Consider the following 18,312-nt stretch of genomic DNA (forward strand, 5'->3'; position numbering starts at 1 on the left):
CCACAGAATTCTCCACTTATGTGGTATTATCTCCTCTCTGCTTCTTGAGAGGCCTGTCCCTCATTACCACGGCCCCATCACTCTGGATCAGCGCACAGGCCGAGAGCTGCTCTGGACTGAAGAGGGCCTTTGTCCAAGGGGGGCACATATGCTGCGCTTCAATAGCAGACCATGAAGCAGCCAGTTGCCTTGACTATTAGAACAAGGAGGTTAGCCCTCTTTCAACTTTCTACCACTTAAACTGCTGCTCCTGTTTTTTCCACACCACATGGGTCATGCTATTCTCTTTTGGCTCGCTGTGGATTTCAGTACGTGCAGATTAATCCATCTCTTTTCATTCTGAATTTGGCCACACACACAAAGCCAAGAGAACATTGTTCTAGCCTCAAACAACCCCCCACGGCTCCAGGCTTCATTGTGGAATGATCTCCCCATTTAGAAGCACATGGTTTCCTTGTGCCCTGAACCACATCAACATCTGTTAACAGGCCAATAAAAACAAACTAGAAGAGTGGGGGAGGGGGGAGTGTTCCCCTCTCCAAATCCAAGCCCACTGAATGAGCTATACAGGCACCACAGGGGATTTTCTGGGGGGAGTGGTGGTGCATGGGTATATTTCACAAAATTTGGAATCAACCTTTTTTTAAAAAAGGCAACATATTGGAAAACACACACACACAGAGGACAGCTTTTTGGTGTAAAGAAATGAGACACATTTCTATACTATGGCAGGGTAATCAAACTGAGTTGAGGACAATTTAATTCAGTCATTCTACTGTTGTTGGTTTTTATTTCATTTTTACCATAGCAATTGGTCTGGACAATTTATTTTGCCAAGGTGCTTAAAATTAAGCCATGCCTGCTTACAGTGCTGGCTGGACTTCAGTTCCTTTATTAATGCGCAGAAGGCATTTTTCTTTAAAGATGGAAGCAAAAAGTACTTGTTCATATGCAAAAGCTATTGTCACTCTACATATTTATTTCTTTTTTGGGGGGGGGAACTCCCTCCAAATAGAAATATTGATGCCTTAGAATGTTTATTTGTTGAATAAGCAGAAACTGGGAAGGTCTCGACGCTGACAGGCACACCCTTGCACACCTCCCTATTTGCTTTGAATTAGCTTCTGCAAATGCACCCACCCCAAAGGGCTTTGCCCTTGTCTTGCCACAGAAGTGCAAAGTAGGATTAAGAGCAAATCCAAAATCTTATTTCAGGCTGCTGGGAATGAAGACTTTCCAAATACCTTCATTTAATAAACAATATAACTTTTCAGAATTTCTTCCCTGATGTTATATTCTACATCTTTGATTTACTCTGGTGAGCAAAGAAGCCTACAAATGCTGAAACAGAATTAACAACCAACCAACCAAAAAAAAAACTTCTCAGAAATTTACAGGAACCCTGTGTTAACTGTTAACCATGTGTTAACTGTTAACCACTGAGTTCTTTGTGACTGTTGTGTTGAGATATATTATTTACAACCCCTCCTGTCTGCCCCCAAAACAAACAAAGACGCTCTTTGTAGTAATACCCAGTTAAAATTTGCACTCATTGTTAGCCTGTCTCTGCTTCTTTGAATTTAGCAAAATAAATATTTTAATTTAATCTATGGAGGCATTTGATGGTATGTAGATAACCCTAACAAATTCCAGACTTTCTTTCGTGATCTTGCTTTATCCTCATCTCTGCACGGTTATTGCTAAAAACTGGCCGTTAAATTCAATTGATTCAAAATATTCTGAATCCATATGGCCTAAAACCCTGAAGCCTGAAGCTGTGATATTGCCTCACTGCTGTTTTGTAGCATTTGCAAAGACTTCAGTCCCCAGATGGTGGAAGTAACATTTAAACCTCCTTTTCTCTGCTTTGTACAATAGACCTTGGCACCATTTCAACTGTTTACTCCGGTAATTAACAGCACTGATACCACAACAATTACAACTCCTACAATCTTAACACAATAATGCTATGAATTAGTGAGAGCTAATGGCTGGAAGGTATAGTGGTTCCAGACTGCGAGATCCGTGCATTTTCCCCGAATAAAATAAAAGGTACCAAACAGCACGGCTCGCGGTAGACAATGATTACCTAGTAATTAGTTTACACAAAGCTTCCTATTTAATGGCAAAACGCTGTAATTAACGCATGACAGAAAATCAAAGGGTGCTTTGTAAGCATATGAAAAATTAACACCGCAGGCCCATAGCTTTATGTACTGATTAGAAGAATATTAAATCAATAGGACATGCAAACCAACAGCTTGCATATCTGATTATTGTAGGTCCTAGGAATTTAACCAAGGGACATAATAAAATAACAAGACACAACAATTAAGGAATCAGGGAATCACCTGAAACCCGAACACCACATTAAATATAATAACTGACTGAGCAACAGCATCGCAGCTTGTTCTCTGATGTAATAGGTAAACACAACTTGATATCCCATCGATGGCTATATAGTTGAGAGTCTAGTGGAGACCTGTTAGCCAATATAATTTTAACATCCACTGTTAAGCTACATGACATTCAGAAAGAGCTATCAAAATACTGCTGCCGCAAATGGCATTTTTAAAATTTCAGATCATAATATGTCTGGAAGACCGTGTCCCCTGTGTAACAATTGTTACAGAAACTCTGTAATAATACCAACTTTTCTTCATCGCACAAATCAAGAAACATATATCATGACACTGGATTTGGGTGGGTGGGGTCAAGGACACATCCCCTCCCTTTCAGTGGTGGCTGGTGCCCATTGGGGGTGATAGGGTGGAAGGCGGGGAGCCCAACAGTAGGTGGCACCAACTCATTCTAATTTTGCCCCATACTCCTCCCTGCTGAAGTTGTTCAAGGGCAGCAACCCTGAGACTAAGGAGGGGGAGCTGATAGGCAGGACAACTCCCTGGGCAAGGGATGGAAGGATCTGTCAATTTCGGTTCTCTCAGTTTCTAATTTTTCCAATCTTAAATTTGGTTCTCCACATTTCTGCAGCAATTTGCTTTTTTTTTTCATGATTTCCCCATGAAAATTCTCCAGCATTTTAGTTTGAATTGCTCCTACTAAACACATTTTTGTATGCAGTTTTGGCTAATGTACACATTTTTTGTGAGCAATGTTTCCTAATATAATGCCTGTTGTATGTTCTTTTCACTAATATATGTATTTTTTCACGAACACTACTTAGTTGGAGAACTGCATTGCACAATTCAGATACGTGCGAATTCGGAAGGCTGGCTGTGGTTCGGTTCTCATGTTGTTTTGGAAAGTGAAAATTTGATAAATTCAGCTTTAAATGTGAATGGAATGAAATTTCTCCCCCATTCCTCTCCTGGGCTGGCTGTAAATAAGAAAGTAGGCAAGCGGAATAGCGGACTGAAGTTGGTGAGGCAGTGCCCCATTTGCCCTAGCAGGCCAGCCTCTACTGCTCCGTGTCCCCTTTCCCAATGCCCATTCTTGGTCAGGGGTCAGTACTACGCACGCACAAGCCAGGATCCACCACCGTTATGAAATGGAGCCAGGAAGGCAGGCAGTGCTCCCTGAAGCCAGTTTATGGGTCCGTGCAGGAGCCCTACTGAGGGGAGGGGCACTTGTCCCTATTCCACAGCTCTAATTCTTCTAGACAGAGCATGGCTGGAGGCAGACGTCCAATGCCTGCCAGGTGGCACATTCAGGGCTTGTTCTTATGTGCTATCAGCCACACTCAACAGGCACTTAAGAAGCTGCCTTATATTGAGCCAGGCCACCAGGTCCACCTAGCTCAGTATTGTCTACAACGAGCATTTATTTATTTTATTCAGCAAAATTTATATATCACTTGATTGAAAAGAAAAACACAAAAAACTCTATGCGGTTTACAAAAAAACATTAAAAAATTATCAATAAAACAATTGTCTTTAAAGCAATTAAAACAGCAGCAAACTAAAAAGGTTAAAACCTGCCTCTGTGCCTGGACAGGCTTGCCTAAACAAAAACAAGTCTTCAGCAGGCGAGAAAAGGAACACAGAGAAGCACCTGCCTCATGTCGTCAGGGAGTTCAAAAGAATAGGTGCTGCCACGCTACGAGAATGATTTCTTGCAAGTGTAGGACGAGTATTATGTGACGCCTGTAACAGTGCCTGTTCCACAGATTGAAGTGCTCGAGTGGGCACATATGGGGTAAGGCGGTCTCGCAAGTAAACTGGTCCCAAGCTGTACCAGCAGTGACGCTTTGAACTTGGCCAGGTAACAAACTGGCAACCAGTGCAGATCCCTGAGCAGAGATGTTGTACACTGGTAGGGTCTCAGTCCCATCCGCAATCTGGATGCAGCATTCTACTCCAATTGCAATTTGCAGACCAAGTGTAAGGGAAGTCCCACATAGAGTGTGTTGCAGTCATCCAGTCTTGAAGTCAGCAATGCCTGAACAATTGTGGCCAAGCTCTCCCAGCTCCCAGTGATCAGCAGCTCTCCTGGATTTCAGACAAGGGTCTCTCTCAGCCCTTCCTGGAGATGCCAGGGATTGAACCTGGGACCCCCTGCATGCAAAGCGGATGCTGTACCACAGGTGTGGGGAACCTCTGGCCCTGCAGATGTTGCTGAACTGCAACTCCCATCGTCCCTGGCCATTGGCCATGATTGCTGGGGCTGATGGGAAATGACGTTCAGCAACATCTGCAGGGTTAAAGGTTCCCCACACCTACTCTATCGCTACCACTGAACTACAGCCCTTCCTGCAGTGCTCATGAAATAACGAGGACCTTTTAACACCATAAAAACATAAGAAATACCTTGCTGGATCTGACCTAGGGTCCATCTGGTTCAGCAGTCTGTTTCCAGAAGTGCTCAGTCAAATGACAGCTTTGGGACATCACAAATAGGGGTTGGAAGTGATAGCAATAACCACCCCTGTTGCTTGTTTCACACATTTGCTGGTGGAGCTTTAATTCCTACTCCTCGTAGCCCTCCCCAGAACACCTCAACTTTCATGAAAAAAGACTCACAACTTCCCACAAACTAAAGCTTCACTTCATCTTTCATGAAAATGGGATTACTTTTCCTTGTCTCTCCTGGGTTCAGGTGTGCTTTGTGCCAGACAGTCCCTTAACCCCATTTGACAGCTTAAGGGTTGAGAGGTATATCTCATCTAAAAGTTAAGTCAAATCCATAGTTTCTAAGAAAATTGTCACCTTGCTCTTTCAACATGTAAGCCTCTGGGAATAGCTGGCATGCACGTTAGATTGGAGGCAAAAGCATTGTGGACTGGATAGAGTTGACTGGAGAAGACTGAAATTGCCATGTAGGCTCTTGAACCACTAACATTCCCCGGATTTTTCTCGAATCACAGAAAGTTCCAGATAGATGGAGAAGCCCAAGAAGTAAGATGACCGCATGTCCTAAATGGGATAGTCAACATCCTGATCTGGAGGATCCAACAGTTAAGACTCCATTTTTACATGGAATAGACACTCGGTATGAACTCCTGTAAACCGCATTATGTTTAATCGGTTGCCCTGCTACATACCAATGAAGGAAAAACCTTGGGATCATATCATAAACTGCTATGCAAATGATGCTATTTGTAAGTATTAACATAATTTAGTGCTTAGAGTCATATTCTCGTTTCTAATAACTCTACTGGAATGGAGAGTCTTTTGCCATGTACTCCTAGCCTGCAGGATAGTCTTTCATCACGAAGCTGAATTTTTTAATAACCTGCCAGCATATGTTTGGTACGTGGCAGCTTAAGTCGATGACACAATGTCTTCATTATGGAAAGAAGCAGGTCTCCATACTGTAATAGGACATTAAAGCATGCCTGTGCTCATAAACTAATGCTTTGATGTCTAAATGCAGGAGCATTACAAGAGCATTCACTTACAAAGGAAGATTTTAATTCTCTGCACTCAGTGGAAATACTCAACGGAGATTGGAATTTGTTTCTAAATATAAAATATTGGTGCTGCTGAAATCTAAAAGGCGAGAAATGGTCAGATATTATTAGGAAAGGTTTGAGGAAATGCTTTCAAGGAGTTTGATCAAATTGCTTGCACTCTTTCTCCTTGTTATGTGTAGTGTCACACCTCTATGTGCAGAACGCCAGTGGGTCACACAGGTTGTATCCAATCCTAATCGTACTTAGAGTAAACCCATTGGAAGTAATGAACCTAAGGTAGTCCAATTCATTAACTTTAGTGGGTTTACTCTGAGGACTACTAGATACCACCCACAAAATGTAATGGTGCTCTCAGGTCTTTCCCAGACTGGTGGTGGTGTTCTTTTGGAGGTGTATTTGTGCATTAGTACAGCAGGGCCTCACTCATAAAGCGGGTTACGTTCCAGACCCCCGCCAAAAAGCAAAAACCACTGAAAAGCGGAACTCATTGAACAGAATGGTGCGTGACGCCTGAAAACCGCTGTAAAAGCGGAACAAGCGCCATAGGAGTGGAGCTTTAGTCTAATTTCACCGCCTCATCAGCAAAACGCCGTAAAGCGGGGCCCTACTATAGTGGATTTATACTGGACTGTCCATACACCATTCTCCTTTATTAGTCATTCCTCGATGCTTTAGCAGCATTATTGCCATCTGGAAGGGAACTCTTGCATTACAGTGCAACAAAAGAGGACAATCCCCTCCTCCCAACATTTGTGGTAGGAAAGGTCACAGGAGTTCAGCAGGATGTTATGAAGCAGTATATCTGCCTAGTATTGAAAGGAGGATTGCATATAACCACCCTGAAACCATCATGAGCAGAAATCATCATGAATGCACAATGCAGAGGGACCATCTGGAGGGACCATCACTCTGGGGTGCAGTGCCAAATGAGTGGGTTACATCAAGTTACCACAGGGTCCTCTTATCACTCTGGTGGCTGATCTACGCCTTCTGTACTACTGGCATTGGTTAAAAGGATATTTCTTGGTAAAGGTTAAGACCCCGTTCCTCAGTCAGCAGTCGGTGACTCCCACAAGGCATTGGCTGGCTCTTCCCAGATCCTTCCATTGCATTGCAAATTGTATGTCCATGGAGACTCGTAGCGAGGTATGGGAGCTAGAGACCAAGGATGCCAGCAGCCACTTTGACAAGGCGTGGGAAAGCCCTCCCACCACAATATAGAGCAACTTTAAGAAGAAAAAGGAAAAGTAGCTGTGTTGGCCTATGTGGAGAGGGGAAAACCCTCCGAAGTCCACAGCAGGTAATACCATTAACAGGGAAAACCAGAAAGTCACAATAACAGGGCAAGCTTTCAAGTTCTCAAGAAGCTTTCATCAGGCAAAATGTTACACAAGACAGGTGGGGGGGTGAGGGAGGGAGTAGAAAAAATGAGATTCAGTGTTGGAGTCATGAGGTCAGTTTTCTGTAGCCTCAGTTCCAAGATGGAGATTGTAGGCTGAGTAGGCCCCTCCCAGGTGCTGCAGACATCACGTTACCCGCCTATGATTCTGGAATAGAGAAGCAACAAGTTCTTTCCCCATTGCATGAGGAAATAAAGTCTGGCTTGCAACCCAGATCTGTCCCACACCTAAAATGAAACACACACGTTTCCTTGCAGTTTGATTCAGTGGTGCTCACAGCGGCTTACAGGAACTTCATGGGCAGGCAGTGGGTGTATTCTTGGGAGACTCCTACTAGGTTATGGACTCTTAAACTTTGCCATGGGAACTCTTGTCCCTCATTAACAAACAAATCATTTTTGGGTCTCCTCAAAGACAAAAGTGTTTGGCACAACTCGTTCTTGCTCCAGGCAAAGAAATGGGCACATCAATAGAAAAAAGGAAGGGGGCAGAGCCAAATTAATATGAAGTTTCCAAAAGGAAGTTCTCATGACAAGCAAAAGACCTCAGCAAAAAAGTATAGCTCTATAGGCTACATGCACCATCAGTCAAAACGAATGGGTGGGGATGTGTGCATGTCATCTGTGTCTAAGTGACTGAGGAGGCCGGAAAGTAGAGAGCAGGTCAGTACTCGGATAGCAGTCGCCGAGAATCACAAGTGGGGGGAGCGCTGTTGCAGTCTGGTCCTGCTTGTGGGCTTCCCAGAACAGACATCCGGTTGGTCGCTGTGAGAAAAAAGATGCTGGACTGTGATGGGTTTTTAGTCTGATCCAGCAGCCAGGCGCTTCTTCTTAGCCACCTTTGCGTGCTGTGGGGAAGTATGAGAAAGGGGAGGGTATATCCTTTTGCGGCTCCTTATACCTCCACTGGAGGGTCCCATCTCACACTTTGAAAAGCCTGGCACTGGGCAGATTACAATGAACAGGGTACAACAATGCCGCCTTCTTTCTGTTATGACAATGTGGCTCCATTTCCTCATAGCCAGTGGAGGAAGTTCCATTAGGGCAAACAGGACAATGCCCCACCAACCTCCTTCTGCCCTCAGCTGGCGCTCCAATTTAACAATCAGTCCAGAGGGTCGCCCTGGCGGTCAGCTTCCTCCTCCTTAGGGCTTATCTACATGGGAGCATTTCTTCATAGCAAATACTGTCATAAAAGATTTGCAAGGTCCACACTTAGCGCTCAATGGTAGCTTCAGATCTGTTGTTTTCCATTCCCACAAGTAGGCATTCCTCTGGGAAGGATCCTTGTAGCCCCGCCCTCTAATTTTACATGTTTACTCTCTCCGGTTGCTCAGTTGCTGGGCATGTGCAAATATTTTTGACCTGCGCAGAATTTCCACTCCCCCCTGCCCCCACCGCTTCCTGAAGTTTGGTGGTTGAAAAGAAGTGGGGTTCATTTGCCCTCCCCTTTCTCCACTACCCCTCGCTTTTTCTGAGTTAATTTTTCCCCACTAGAAAAACAAATCAATATAATATCAATATTTTGAGAAAATATCAACATCAAAATTTTCTCAAAATAGCAATATTTTGAGAAAATGTCGATATTAATACTGATTTTTTGAGGCAACTTTTTTAAAAAATCCACTTAAATTGTTTAGAGAAAAAATTGGAAACCAGGTGCAGTGAAATGTTACTTCAAAATTTTCTCCACAAAGATAGAGAATATAAGAAAGAATGATAAGATCCAATGGCAATTCACACCGCTAGTTACAAGGAGTGAAGGAAGTTTACTTGGGAAGAAATGGAGGAGAGAAGGGAGGGCTGCAGCAGACTGAAGAGAGGAGAATGGAGCAGTCAGAAGTTGCTAGATAAACCACCGGAAGCAAAATGGAATTCATGGGAGAGTTAGTGGGCGGAGAAAGGAGAATAGCTGAAAGTGACGGTTTCCCTGCCCACTCAAAGCCATCGAAGCAAACCGTCTTCACAGACGTGTGGAGCAGAGTGGAGTTGTTTTGTTCTAAACCTCTCATATGGATTGAGTGAGTACAGATTTACAGGGGGAAGCTGCAGGATAGCTCCTGTTTGTGAGTCATGTCATGTGAACCTTGTGAATTAAAATATGTGAGCAGCACCAAAATCTCAGTGTTGCCCTTGTAGAATTCAGACAGGGAGAAAAATAGAATGAGTTGGCTCTACCTGCCATTGGCTCTGGCTGTTGGTCTCTCTGCCTCCCACCCAACCAATCCCAATGGGCGCCAGCCACCACTATCTCCACCATCGCTTGCATGCAGACACAGTCTGGCTCCTGCTGCCTCTCTGCTGTTCAGACAAAGGGACTAACCAGCTTCTCTGTTTCATTAGCTCAGGGTGCAGTAAAAGCGACCACTTGAGCAGCCTTCTCCAACCTGGTGCCCTCCAGCTGTTTTGGACAACAACTCCCATCAGCCCAAGTCTGGCTGGAGCTAATGGGGATTGTAATCTTAAACAGCTGGAGGGTACCAGGTTGGAGAAGGCTGTTCTAGAGAGTTCAATTTACTCAGAGAGAACTCTCCAGTAGATTTTGCAGATTTCTACAAAGCTACTATGTCCTGGAACTGGATTTATTAAATGCCAATTCAACATGAAATTGTTAATTCAAATATTTAAATATTGGCAGCTGTTACAAATCTTTTTTTAAAATCTAAATTCAAATTAATGGTCCAGCTAGTTTGGATCTGTCCTTCTGTCAGTCTACGAAAATCATGCTTAAAACTTCAAGACTATTTGCAGAAACTTCACTTACACATCTTTCTGCCCATTGTTTCCTTTACTGTTCTACATTTTTAACCTGCCAAAAGCAGCAGACTAGTAGCTAAAGATGGGTCTCCCAGTCCAGTGGATTATAAGCATGGGAGCTTCTCATTCATTCTATTGGTGGAAGCAAATCTGAAGTCTTATGTACACAAAAGAGATCCATGAGTACATCTGATCACAGACACACACACACCTGTGGATTAAGATGAAACAATTATTTAACCTTTATCTCACCTCTGCTCTTTAATGGCTTTTAATTGGGTGGTTTTAGTTTAGTGACTTCTCAATCTGGAGCTGCATGATTTTTGGCAATCTTATTAATCGCACTGTTGGATTTATGTATAAGATTTTTTACCTGCCCTTCACCAGAAGGTCCCAGGGTGGTTTATAGCAATAGAATCATACAATCGTACAATTAAATATAAATAAAAACAGTTCTTATACAATTATAAATTATGTAATTATATTCCAAGCAAACGCAACGCAGCATAGGTTGCCAAAACAGAAGAGGTGGATCCCACAAAAACACCTGAACTGTCAAAGGCCAGGAGTAAAGAGATGACAGAAGCTGTCTAATGACGACAACCGATTCACATTTCTGGAGAGGGAATCCCATACCCTAGGAGCTGCCACAGAGAATGCCCTATCCCGGGCCACCATCCATCCATCCATCAATGCATGGCATTGAGAAAGTGGATAGAGAAAAGTTCTTCTCCCTCTCTCATAATACTAGAACTCGTGGACATTCAAAGAAGCTGAATGTTGGAAGATTCAGGATAGACAAAAGGAAGTACTTCTTTACTATGGAATTTGCTCCCACAAGATGCAGTAATGGCCACCAGCTTGGATGGCTTTAAAAGAAGATTAGACAAATTCATGGAGGACAGGGCTATCAATGGCTACTAGCCATGATGGCTGTGCTCTGCCACCCTAGTCAGAGGCAGCATGCTTCTGAAAACCAGTGCCGGAAGCCTCAGGAGGGGAGTGTTCTTGCACTTGGGTCCTGCTTGCGGGCTTCCCCCAGGTACCTGGTTGGCCACTGTGAGAACAGGGTGCTGGACTAGATGGGCCACTGGCCTGACCCAGCAGGCTCTTCTTATGTTATGTTCTTATCCAAACCTCTGAAAGTGGTCGTACTAGCAAGAAGGCCCCTCTGCTGATCGTAACACCCAAAAGGGTCTGTAGGGAAGAAGGCGTATTTCATATATTAGGGTTATATGAGCTCTGTATGGAATCCCAGCTAATAATATGGCTGCTGCCTTTTGGACCAATTGAAGTTTCCGAGTCATTTTCAAGGGTGGCGCCATGTAGCCAGCACTGCGATAATCCAGTCTGGAAGTTGCTAGAGCATGGAGTGCAGCAGCCAGATCATCTGTCGAAGAGGGACCGTAGCTGTCATAGTTGGAAACAGGTACTCCTAGCCACCAAAGCTGCCTGAACCACTAGCAACAGTTCTGGATGGATCCAGGAACATCCCTAGGGTAAATAAATAATCCCAGCTCAAGTGGGGAGAGTGCTGTTGCACTCAGGTCCAACTTGTGGGCTTCCCATTGGGGCATTTGGTTGGCCACTGTGAGAACAGGATGCTAGATTAGGTGGCCATTTGGCCTGATGCAGCAGCCAGGCTCTTCTTATGCTTTTACAGTATGTGGGAATATGCCTGAGATTACTCCGGCCCAAGTATGGCAGGTATCGAGGATAGAAACAGCATCTAAAGCCTGATCAGTTTCAAGAAGGCAACAGTATGAAAACCCACTGCAACACCCCAGTTATACACAAGGTGGGGTAAGCCTAATGGAAATGTGCTTCACAGAGACAGACAATCTGGAGTGTAGCGACAGTCACTGATCCAGAGAAAAAGAATTTTAAAATACAGCAGTGCCTATGCATGGTGGTTCATAGCTAGAATGGGATTCCTTTCACACGAGAACATAACAAGGGTTAAGGTGTTTCACTTCAGATTAATAGATGGAGGGGAGGCAAATTGTGCATGCCTTTGATAAAATGAATAATGATTGATCTTACTTTATGTAGGTTTATTTTCTATCATGCCCCAAAGACCTTAAGGCAGATTACAATACTTTTTATTCTGCAATCGTAGTAATATCTTTGCTGGGATTAGTTCTGTGTAAAATGTAACTTGTCAGGATCCTGAATTGCCCTGCATCATTACTTAAGGTGCTGGCTTTGACATTTAAAGCCCTAAGTAATTGTGGCCAGAACTAGCAGCTATTTTAAAAAAAAAAACATTCCCTATTTGATACAGGACAATTCAGGCACTTCTCCCACCTTGGAACCCCTTAGACCTGCAATGCGACAGGTACCTCTGTCCTACTCAGAGTAGACCCACTGAAGTTAATAAACTTAACTAATTTAGGTTCATTAATTTCAGTCAGTCTACTCTGAGTAAAACTCAGATACCACCCTGAGGCTATGTTGAAACCTGCAAGAAGCACAGCCTTTCAGGTACCATCTGTCCTATGGAATACCTTCCACCACACCCATTCTGTAGAAGTCTCATAAAAACCTTGTTCTGCCAAGCCTTTGGGGTCAGGTATGCATGCTTTATCCATGCTGCTAACCCTCTCTCCCCCCCCTTTTATTTTTTACTGTTGACCACATTTTAGTTGTAATATTTTATGCCAATTTACATGTCTCATGGTTTTTCTGTTATTATAATGATAAAATTTTATCTTGAATGGTGGGTTGTCATTGTAAAAATAAAAAGATTAAAAATTGCACAGTAGTTATGAACACCAGGCTCTGGATGAAGTTCAAAATGAAAGACGTTTCAAAATGCCCAGCAGACTTACATGTGCCCACCGTGTCTTCCATGTCTCAGGGCCGTATCTACGACTCTCCTTCAGAAGCCAGGGGTAGCATTTGAGGTGTGTGGAGATGTCACAGAATGCTGTGCCATTTCCCTCAAACTCGCTGTCCACTTTGAATACCCAGCGCTTCACTTCTGGATGGTCTATTATCAGCTGACTGAGGACTTCAACCATCTGGGAGAAGAAGACAAAATGAGGCTTTGACTTAAATCCAAAGTGATGTCATCTTTGTCACGTTCTACCTGAGAAATCTTACAGATGTCCTGTATGAGACATAGGGACAGAGTGAGTTGAGAGGCAGAGCCCACAAAAGCACTGTATGGGCGTATTATTTGTGGTTTACTATACCTATTTTTATAAATAGATATTCTAAAAATGCCCTTTTCTATCATGCAGCTTCATTGCGTGTGGGGGAGGGTTTGTCTGTAAGTCTGCAAAACAGATTGGCGTAGGAAGTATTTCTAACAAAAGCAATTCTAATACACTTTTTATTATTTGAACTTCAATCACAAATGGAATTATTATTTGTTTGCTCTGTCCCGTTATTCGCTGCTTTTGAAAGACCAATAAATGGGTTTTCTGTTGACGACTCCCCTACAGAAATGAAATGGATCAATAGTATTGTAAAGACTGCACCAATGGAAGAGTTATGAGGTATCTTTAAGTGAAAATTGAACTGCGCCTTAAATTATTGTCATCTTCCTTTGATTATTTAAAGCCTCGCATCAATATTTTCTGCTGTAACAAAAACAATCTGAAACAAATGGAAAGGAAAGCTAATGCGTTGGAGGGCTTGTAGGGTATGGTTTGTAACAATTAGGGAAGCAATATTAAAGCCAACACTTGGGGCATGTCTATGGTTGGAAATATTATTTTTGTACCGTTGAGGCTCGCTTTGACTATGAATTGATCTTCCGCCATCTGCTGCTGCACCTAGCACAGAGAGGAACCCACTCCGCGGAGAATCTCTGGCCCCATAAAACTGCCACTGCAGATGTTTTCTTTTTCCCTAAACATGTTCACAGTTCTGGTATGATGTCCATTTGCCACTGATATCTCGCCCAATGAGGGTGCAAATGTAACCTCTTAGAGCACTTGGCCCTCTGTCTTGACAGCTCTGTTCCAGCTTGATTTCCTGTGCTGTTGTCTTGGTTCCACAGTCAATCCTGCTTATTCTATTGCCCTGATTATCATTCTCCTTATCCAAAACGGATCCTGCATGTACTCATTTCTGGGCTTCATAATAAGCAGCTCAGCCCTGCCCCTCACACCTACACGCTTTTTAAAAAATTCAGTATACAAAGCAGATAAGAAGTATATCTCAGATGCACTAATATATAGAACAAACAACTAGTACTACAGACAAGAGATTGTTGCTTTCTTCTGAACGCTTGTGATGTGCATTTCATCTACCATCTGAAATATGCAATCGTTTGCATCTTCCGTTATTTACAAGCCATTGTTTAAAACAACTCTTCTGAAAGCCAGCTGTATTCATAAATTGAAGAGTAATCGCAGCCTCCCAAAATCATTATGATTCATATCAAAGGCAAGCAAAGAACTATCGATTCTTGCCCTTGTAAAGGAGTACCAAGGGTGAAGGCACTACCCTTTGGAATTCCCTCCCCTTAAATATTAGATAGGTGCCATCTCTGTTATCGTTTCGGCATTTTAAAGCATTTTTAGTGCTTTTGTTTGCCACCCTGGGCTTGTACTGGGAGGAAGGGCGGGATATAAATAAATATAAATAAACAAACGGGGGCAATTTTCAAATTGCAACACAAACAGGCAGGGCTTTTATTTCTAAGGAACCTCTGTTATGTAATCAATTTAGAACTGTCTGAGGAAAGTTTGCATGTGCCAGATTATAAATGAGGTGCTCCAGACTGAGTGTTTCAAGATGTGGAAGCCACCATGAATGGTCCCACATTAAAAAGCAGCAGCTTGAGTCAGACATGATCCACCTTTGGCAAGCAATTTGGTCATGCAATCTGGTACAAGCAGGAATGGGGACCCTGCGGCCCTCCAGAGACTGCTAGGCTACAATACCATCATCCCTGACTACTGGCCATGCTGGCTGGGCCTGGCAGGAGTTTTAGTCCAACAACAACTGGGGTACCACAGGTTCTCCATTCCTGATACACAGTTATCTTGCAATTATTTAGGCATCATGCTTGATGCCCCAGAAAACTCTTGATTTCCTATATGCTCCATCAGGATGTGTTTCCCAAGTTCCCATTGTCTTTGCCTCTTGCCTTGCTAACTTGGTTTACTTTCCACTGTACTTCACTCTATCTTAATACATGTGGCTGCGATTTTGACGTCATGAGATGTGATCAATTTAGAATTGGAAATCCTTCTAGGGCAGGGAGAGTGTACAAGTAACAAATTATAAACGGAATACAGATATGCAACATCCATCACCAAGACTGACAGGCAGGAGCACACCTATGGTTTGGGGGCTGGACTGGGATAAAATACTCAGTTCCTGCCCATCGAGCGTTGCCTGATCAACAGAATGTAATTTACTCTTTGCTGAACTTCACTTTCAGCTTGACCCTGAGCCAGAACCCACCATGATGTAGCTATGGCTGCAAAAGGCCCTAATCTGGTCCCATGATCTGGGAAATTCTCCTCTAAAAAAATGGGAAAGGAGATTCGAGAGATGGGGCTATAGGCGAGAGGGCCTTCTTTGTGGTGGCACCTCTCTTGTGGAGGCCCAATTCACAAATGCAGTCTATGACAGGGAAACTGCTCAAAACAGTACCACACAGAGGCAGCTACATGGTGGGAACAGTTTTTGTTAAGCATCTCTCCATACAAATTTGGCAATTCTGAAATTGCCCAAATTGCACATACAAAGAGCTACTTAGCCATGTGGAGCTGCTTCAGGGCAGTTATGTTTTAATTGGTTATCACAATGCAATTCATATGCATTGAGCTGGACCACTGTTCAGGAAATTTATTGTGAGTTATTGCACTGATTGAGATTCTTTGCCAACCAGCTTTTATTGATGTGTCTGACATTATTGGTTCTATTACAGTATTGTGCGTTTTTACACTGCCTTGTGACATTTTATATGAAAGTGCCATTTATAAACATTTAAATAAAGAAACCAAACACTAGCATTTAGCAACAACTCCAATCCCAAGTACAGTCACTTGAAAGGAAGTCCCATTAATTTCAACAGAACTTACTTCTGAGTAAATGTATTCAGGACTAAAAGGGGCCAGGCTGTAATTCTCAAACCAGAATGGTCTTGCTGAAGACATGCATGGCGTTCGGGAGGTGTAATGTATTCATTGTTGGACTTGGGTCACCAAGATCAAATCTCCATTCAGCTATAAAGTAGTAGTTTTGTGTAGTGGTTACAGTGTCAGACTAGGACCTGGAAGATCAGGGTTCAAATCCCCACTCCGCCATGAAGCTCACTGGGTGAGCTTGGGCCAGTCATTGTCTTTCATCCTAACCTACCTTACAGGGTTGTTATGAGGATAAAATAGGGAGAGGGGAGAACCAGCCACATCACCTTGAGCTCCTTGGAGGAAAGGTGGGATATAAGTAGAGAAATAAATAAAATAAAGCTCCCTGGCAAAGGCATTAGTATGGCACTCACAGATCCAACTCAAAGGGCTGAGTCCTGCACTGAAAACAGTTTCCAGGGCTCAGCCCTTGTGGGCTCTGCCACAAGTGAAGACTTGATATTCAAAACAAGAGCTGGCTGGGGACAGCCAACTGTTTGAATGGCGCAAGCTCTGCCCAGTCACCAAAACTGCAGCCACTCTTACCTGCTGCCTGCTGTAGATGTCATATTGTCCTGGTGGTACTGGAACAGATGCAGCAGCAAATATTCTTTTGCTTCCTGACTTGGAACTGTAGAGGTGAGCCACTTCCGGGGTGGAACCTAAAATGGGCACATCTAGCGCATCAGCCACTTCCAGGTCATCTTGGTTCAGAAGCCCTCCTACAATATAGGCCTCCTTGCCCTGGATCAGGTTTCTGATCCTTTTGATGGTCTTGGGGCTGTACTTCAAGAAGGTAGCCAGGGACAAGGGGCGGTTCTGTATGAAGACCACATTAGTCTCGTTAAGAGGTGTTCTTTCTCTTTCTTCCACGAAGCTAATTTATAATGTTGAGTGCAATAAATACATTATTAATAGCAGGCTGGGTTATGACCTATCCTGTAGAGTAGCAGTTTAAATTGATAAAAGCTGTTGGGGTGAGGTTCCATAATCGCTCACATCTTTAGCGTGTCGAAAATGGGCTCACTGGGAATAGAACTAATTACTACACATCTGTATTTATTTGATCCACACGGAATTCTCCTTCTGTCACTCGAAAGAGGGGCTTGCGGCCTTTGGATAACGGTGATTCATCTCAACACTTCTGGCATGGTTTGACTCTACCGCGTCAACACGGAGAAAATCAATACAAAAAAATGAAGGATACTCACTCCTGTAGCTGGGGCTACATTTCACTTTGTGAGGAGCAGCATCTTAAATGGTTCTTTTGGAACAAAACACTTTTAAGGTACAAAATACCTTTTACAGATTATTTGCCATTCCATGGGACAGACACATTTTCACTAGACACAAATCCTTATTGTAATTATAATCTTGTTCAAATACAGAGGAAGTGTGGTCATTTAGAAGTGTAAGTTAGGGTTGCTTCACACAGTATATTCTCAGGTGGACAGTCAGGGAGCTGTGAAGGGCTGCAGCTCCAGATGGCAAGCCCAGGTTGTCTCTACACAATGTGAGAAATGCCCGTGTCTGCAACACAGGGACGTCCAAAACAGGGAAGAGACAGAAAGAAGATACATAGAAATGGAAGAACCAAAAACAAGACCAGACAGAGGGGTTGGAAAACATGAAGAAATTAGGCTGCTTCCAGACAACCCACTTATTGACACTGGCTCTTTATTGAGCATTCATAATTTGTTTGCAGCAGGATTATACAATGTTGCATCAAGCAATTGTTATCTCACACTATCCGGTGCATTTTCCCCATTACTTTCTTTTAGCAAAAATCCTGATTTTTGGAACAAAGCAGGCTGTGTTGCACAGGAGTGCCCAAATCAACTTTAAGTGTACAACATGAATGTGTCACTATGTGATTGAATAGTGGCTGTCTGGAAGCGCCCTTACAAGTGTTTTTAAAGTTTGGCCATGAACTTAGCTTACTGGAATCTTACTGTCCAGAGCAGAACCTTTTGGGGACATTGTGCAACTTCCCTTTAGAACAGGGTGGGCAACCCACAGCCCAGATCCACACCGGCAAGAGTTTTTTTCTTTGGTTCCCAACAGTTTGGCATTTAACAATTTTTTAATTTTTTAAAAACTTTTTAAAAAGCAGAGGTGTCCCCTACTGTGGTGCTGTAGTGTTGCTAATGTGGTGTTGTGAGGGGCCCACCAGCCCTCCATAAACTGGGCAC

The 18,312-nt window shown here is 43.3% G+C and overlaps 1 protein-coding gene across 4 annotated transcripts in view; it reads right to left on the reverse strand.

Moving 5' to 3' along the window:
- Positions 1 to 18,312, reverse strand: part of IQCH (IQ motif containing H) — a 94,139-nt gene that overhangs the window by 37,595 nt on the left and 38,232 nt on the right. For 2 of the 4 annotated variants that reach the window (XM_061595910.1, XM_061595909.1), the window contains 2 exons: positions 16,667 to 16,782; positions 12,860 to 13,051 (listed from right to left, as the gene is read on the reverse strand). In XM_061595910.1, coding sequence (XP_061451894.1) covers positions 12,860 to 13,051; positions 16,667 to 16,782 — 308 coding nt within the window. Of the gene's footprint in view, positions 1 to 12,859; positions 13,052 to 16,666; positions 16,940 to 18,312 lie in introns of all 4 variants that reach the window. The other 2 variants (XM_061595908.1, XM_061595911.1) reach the window with 1 other exon arrangement.

This window comes from Rhineura floridana, chromosome 14, assembly GCF_030035675.1.
Source record: "Rhineura floridana isolate rRhiFlo1 chromosome 14, rRhiFlo1.hap2, whole genome shotgun sequence".
Classification (NCBI taxonomy): Eukaryota; Metazoa; Chordata; class Lepidosauria; order Squamata; family Rhineuridae; genus Rhineura; species Rhineura floridana.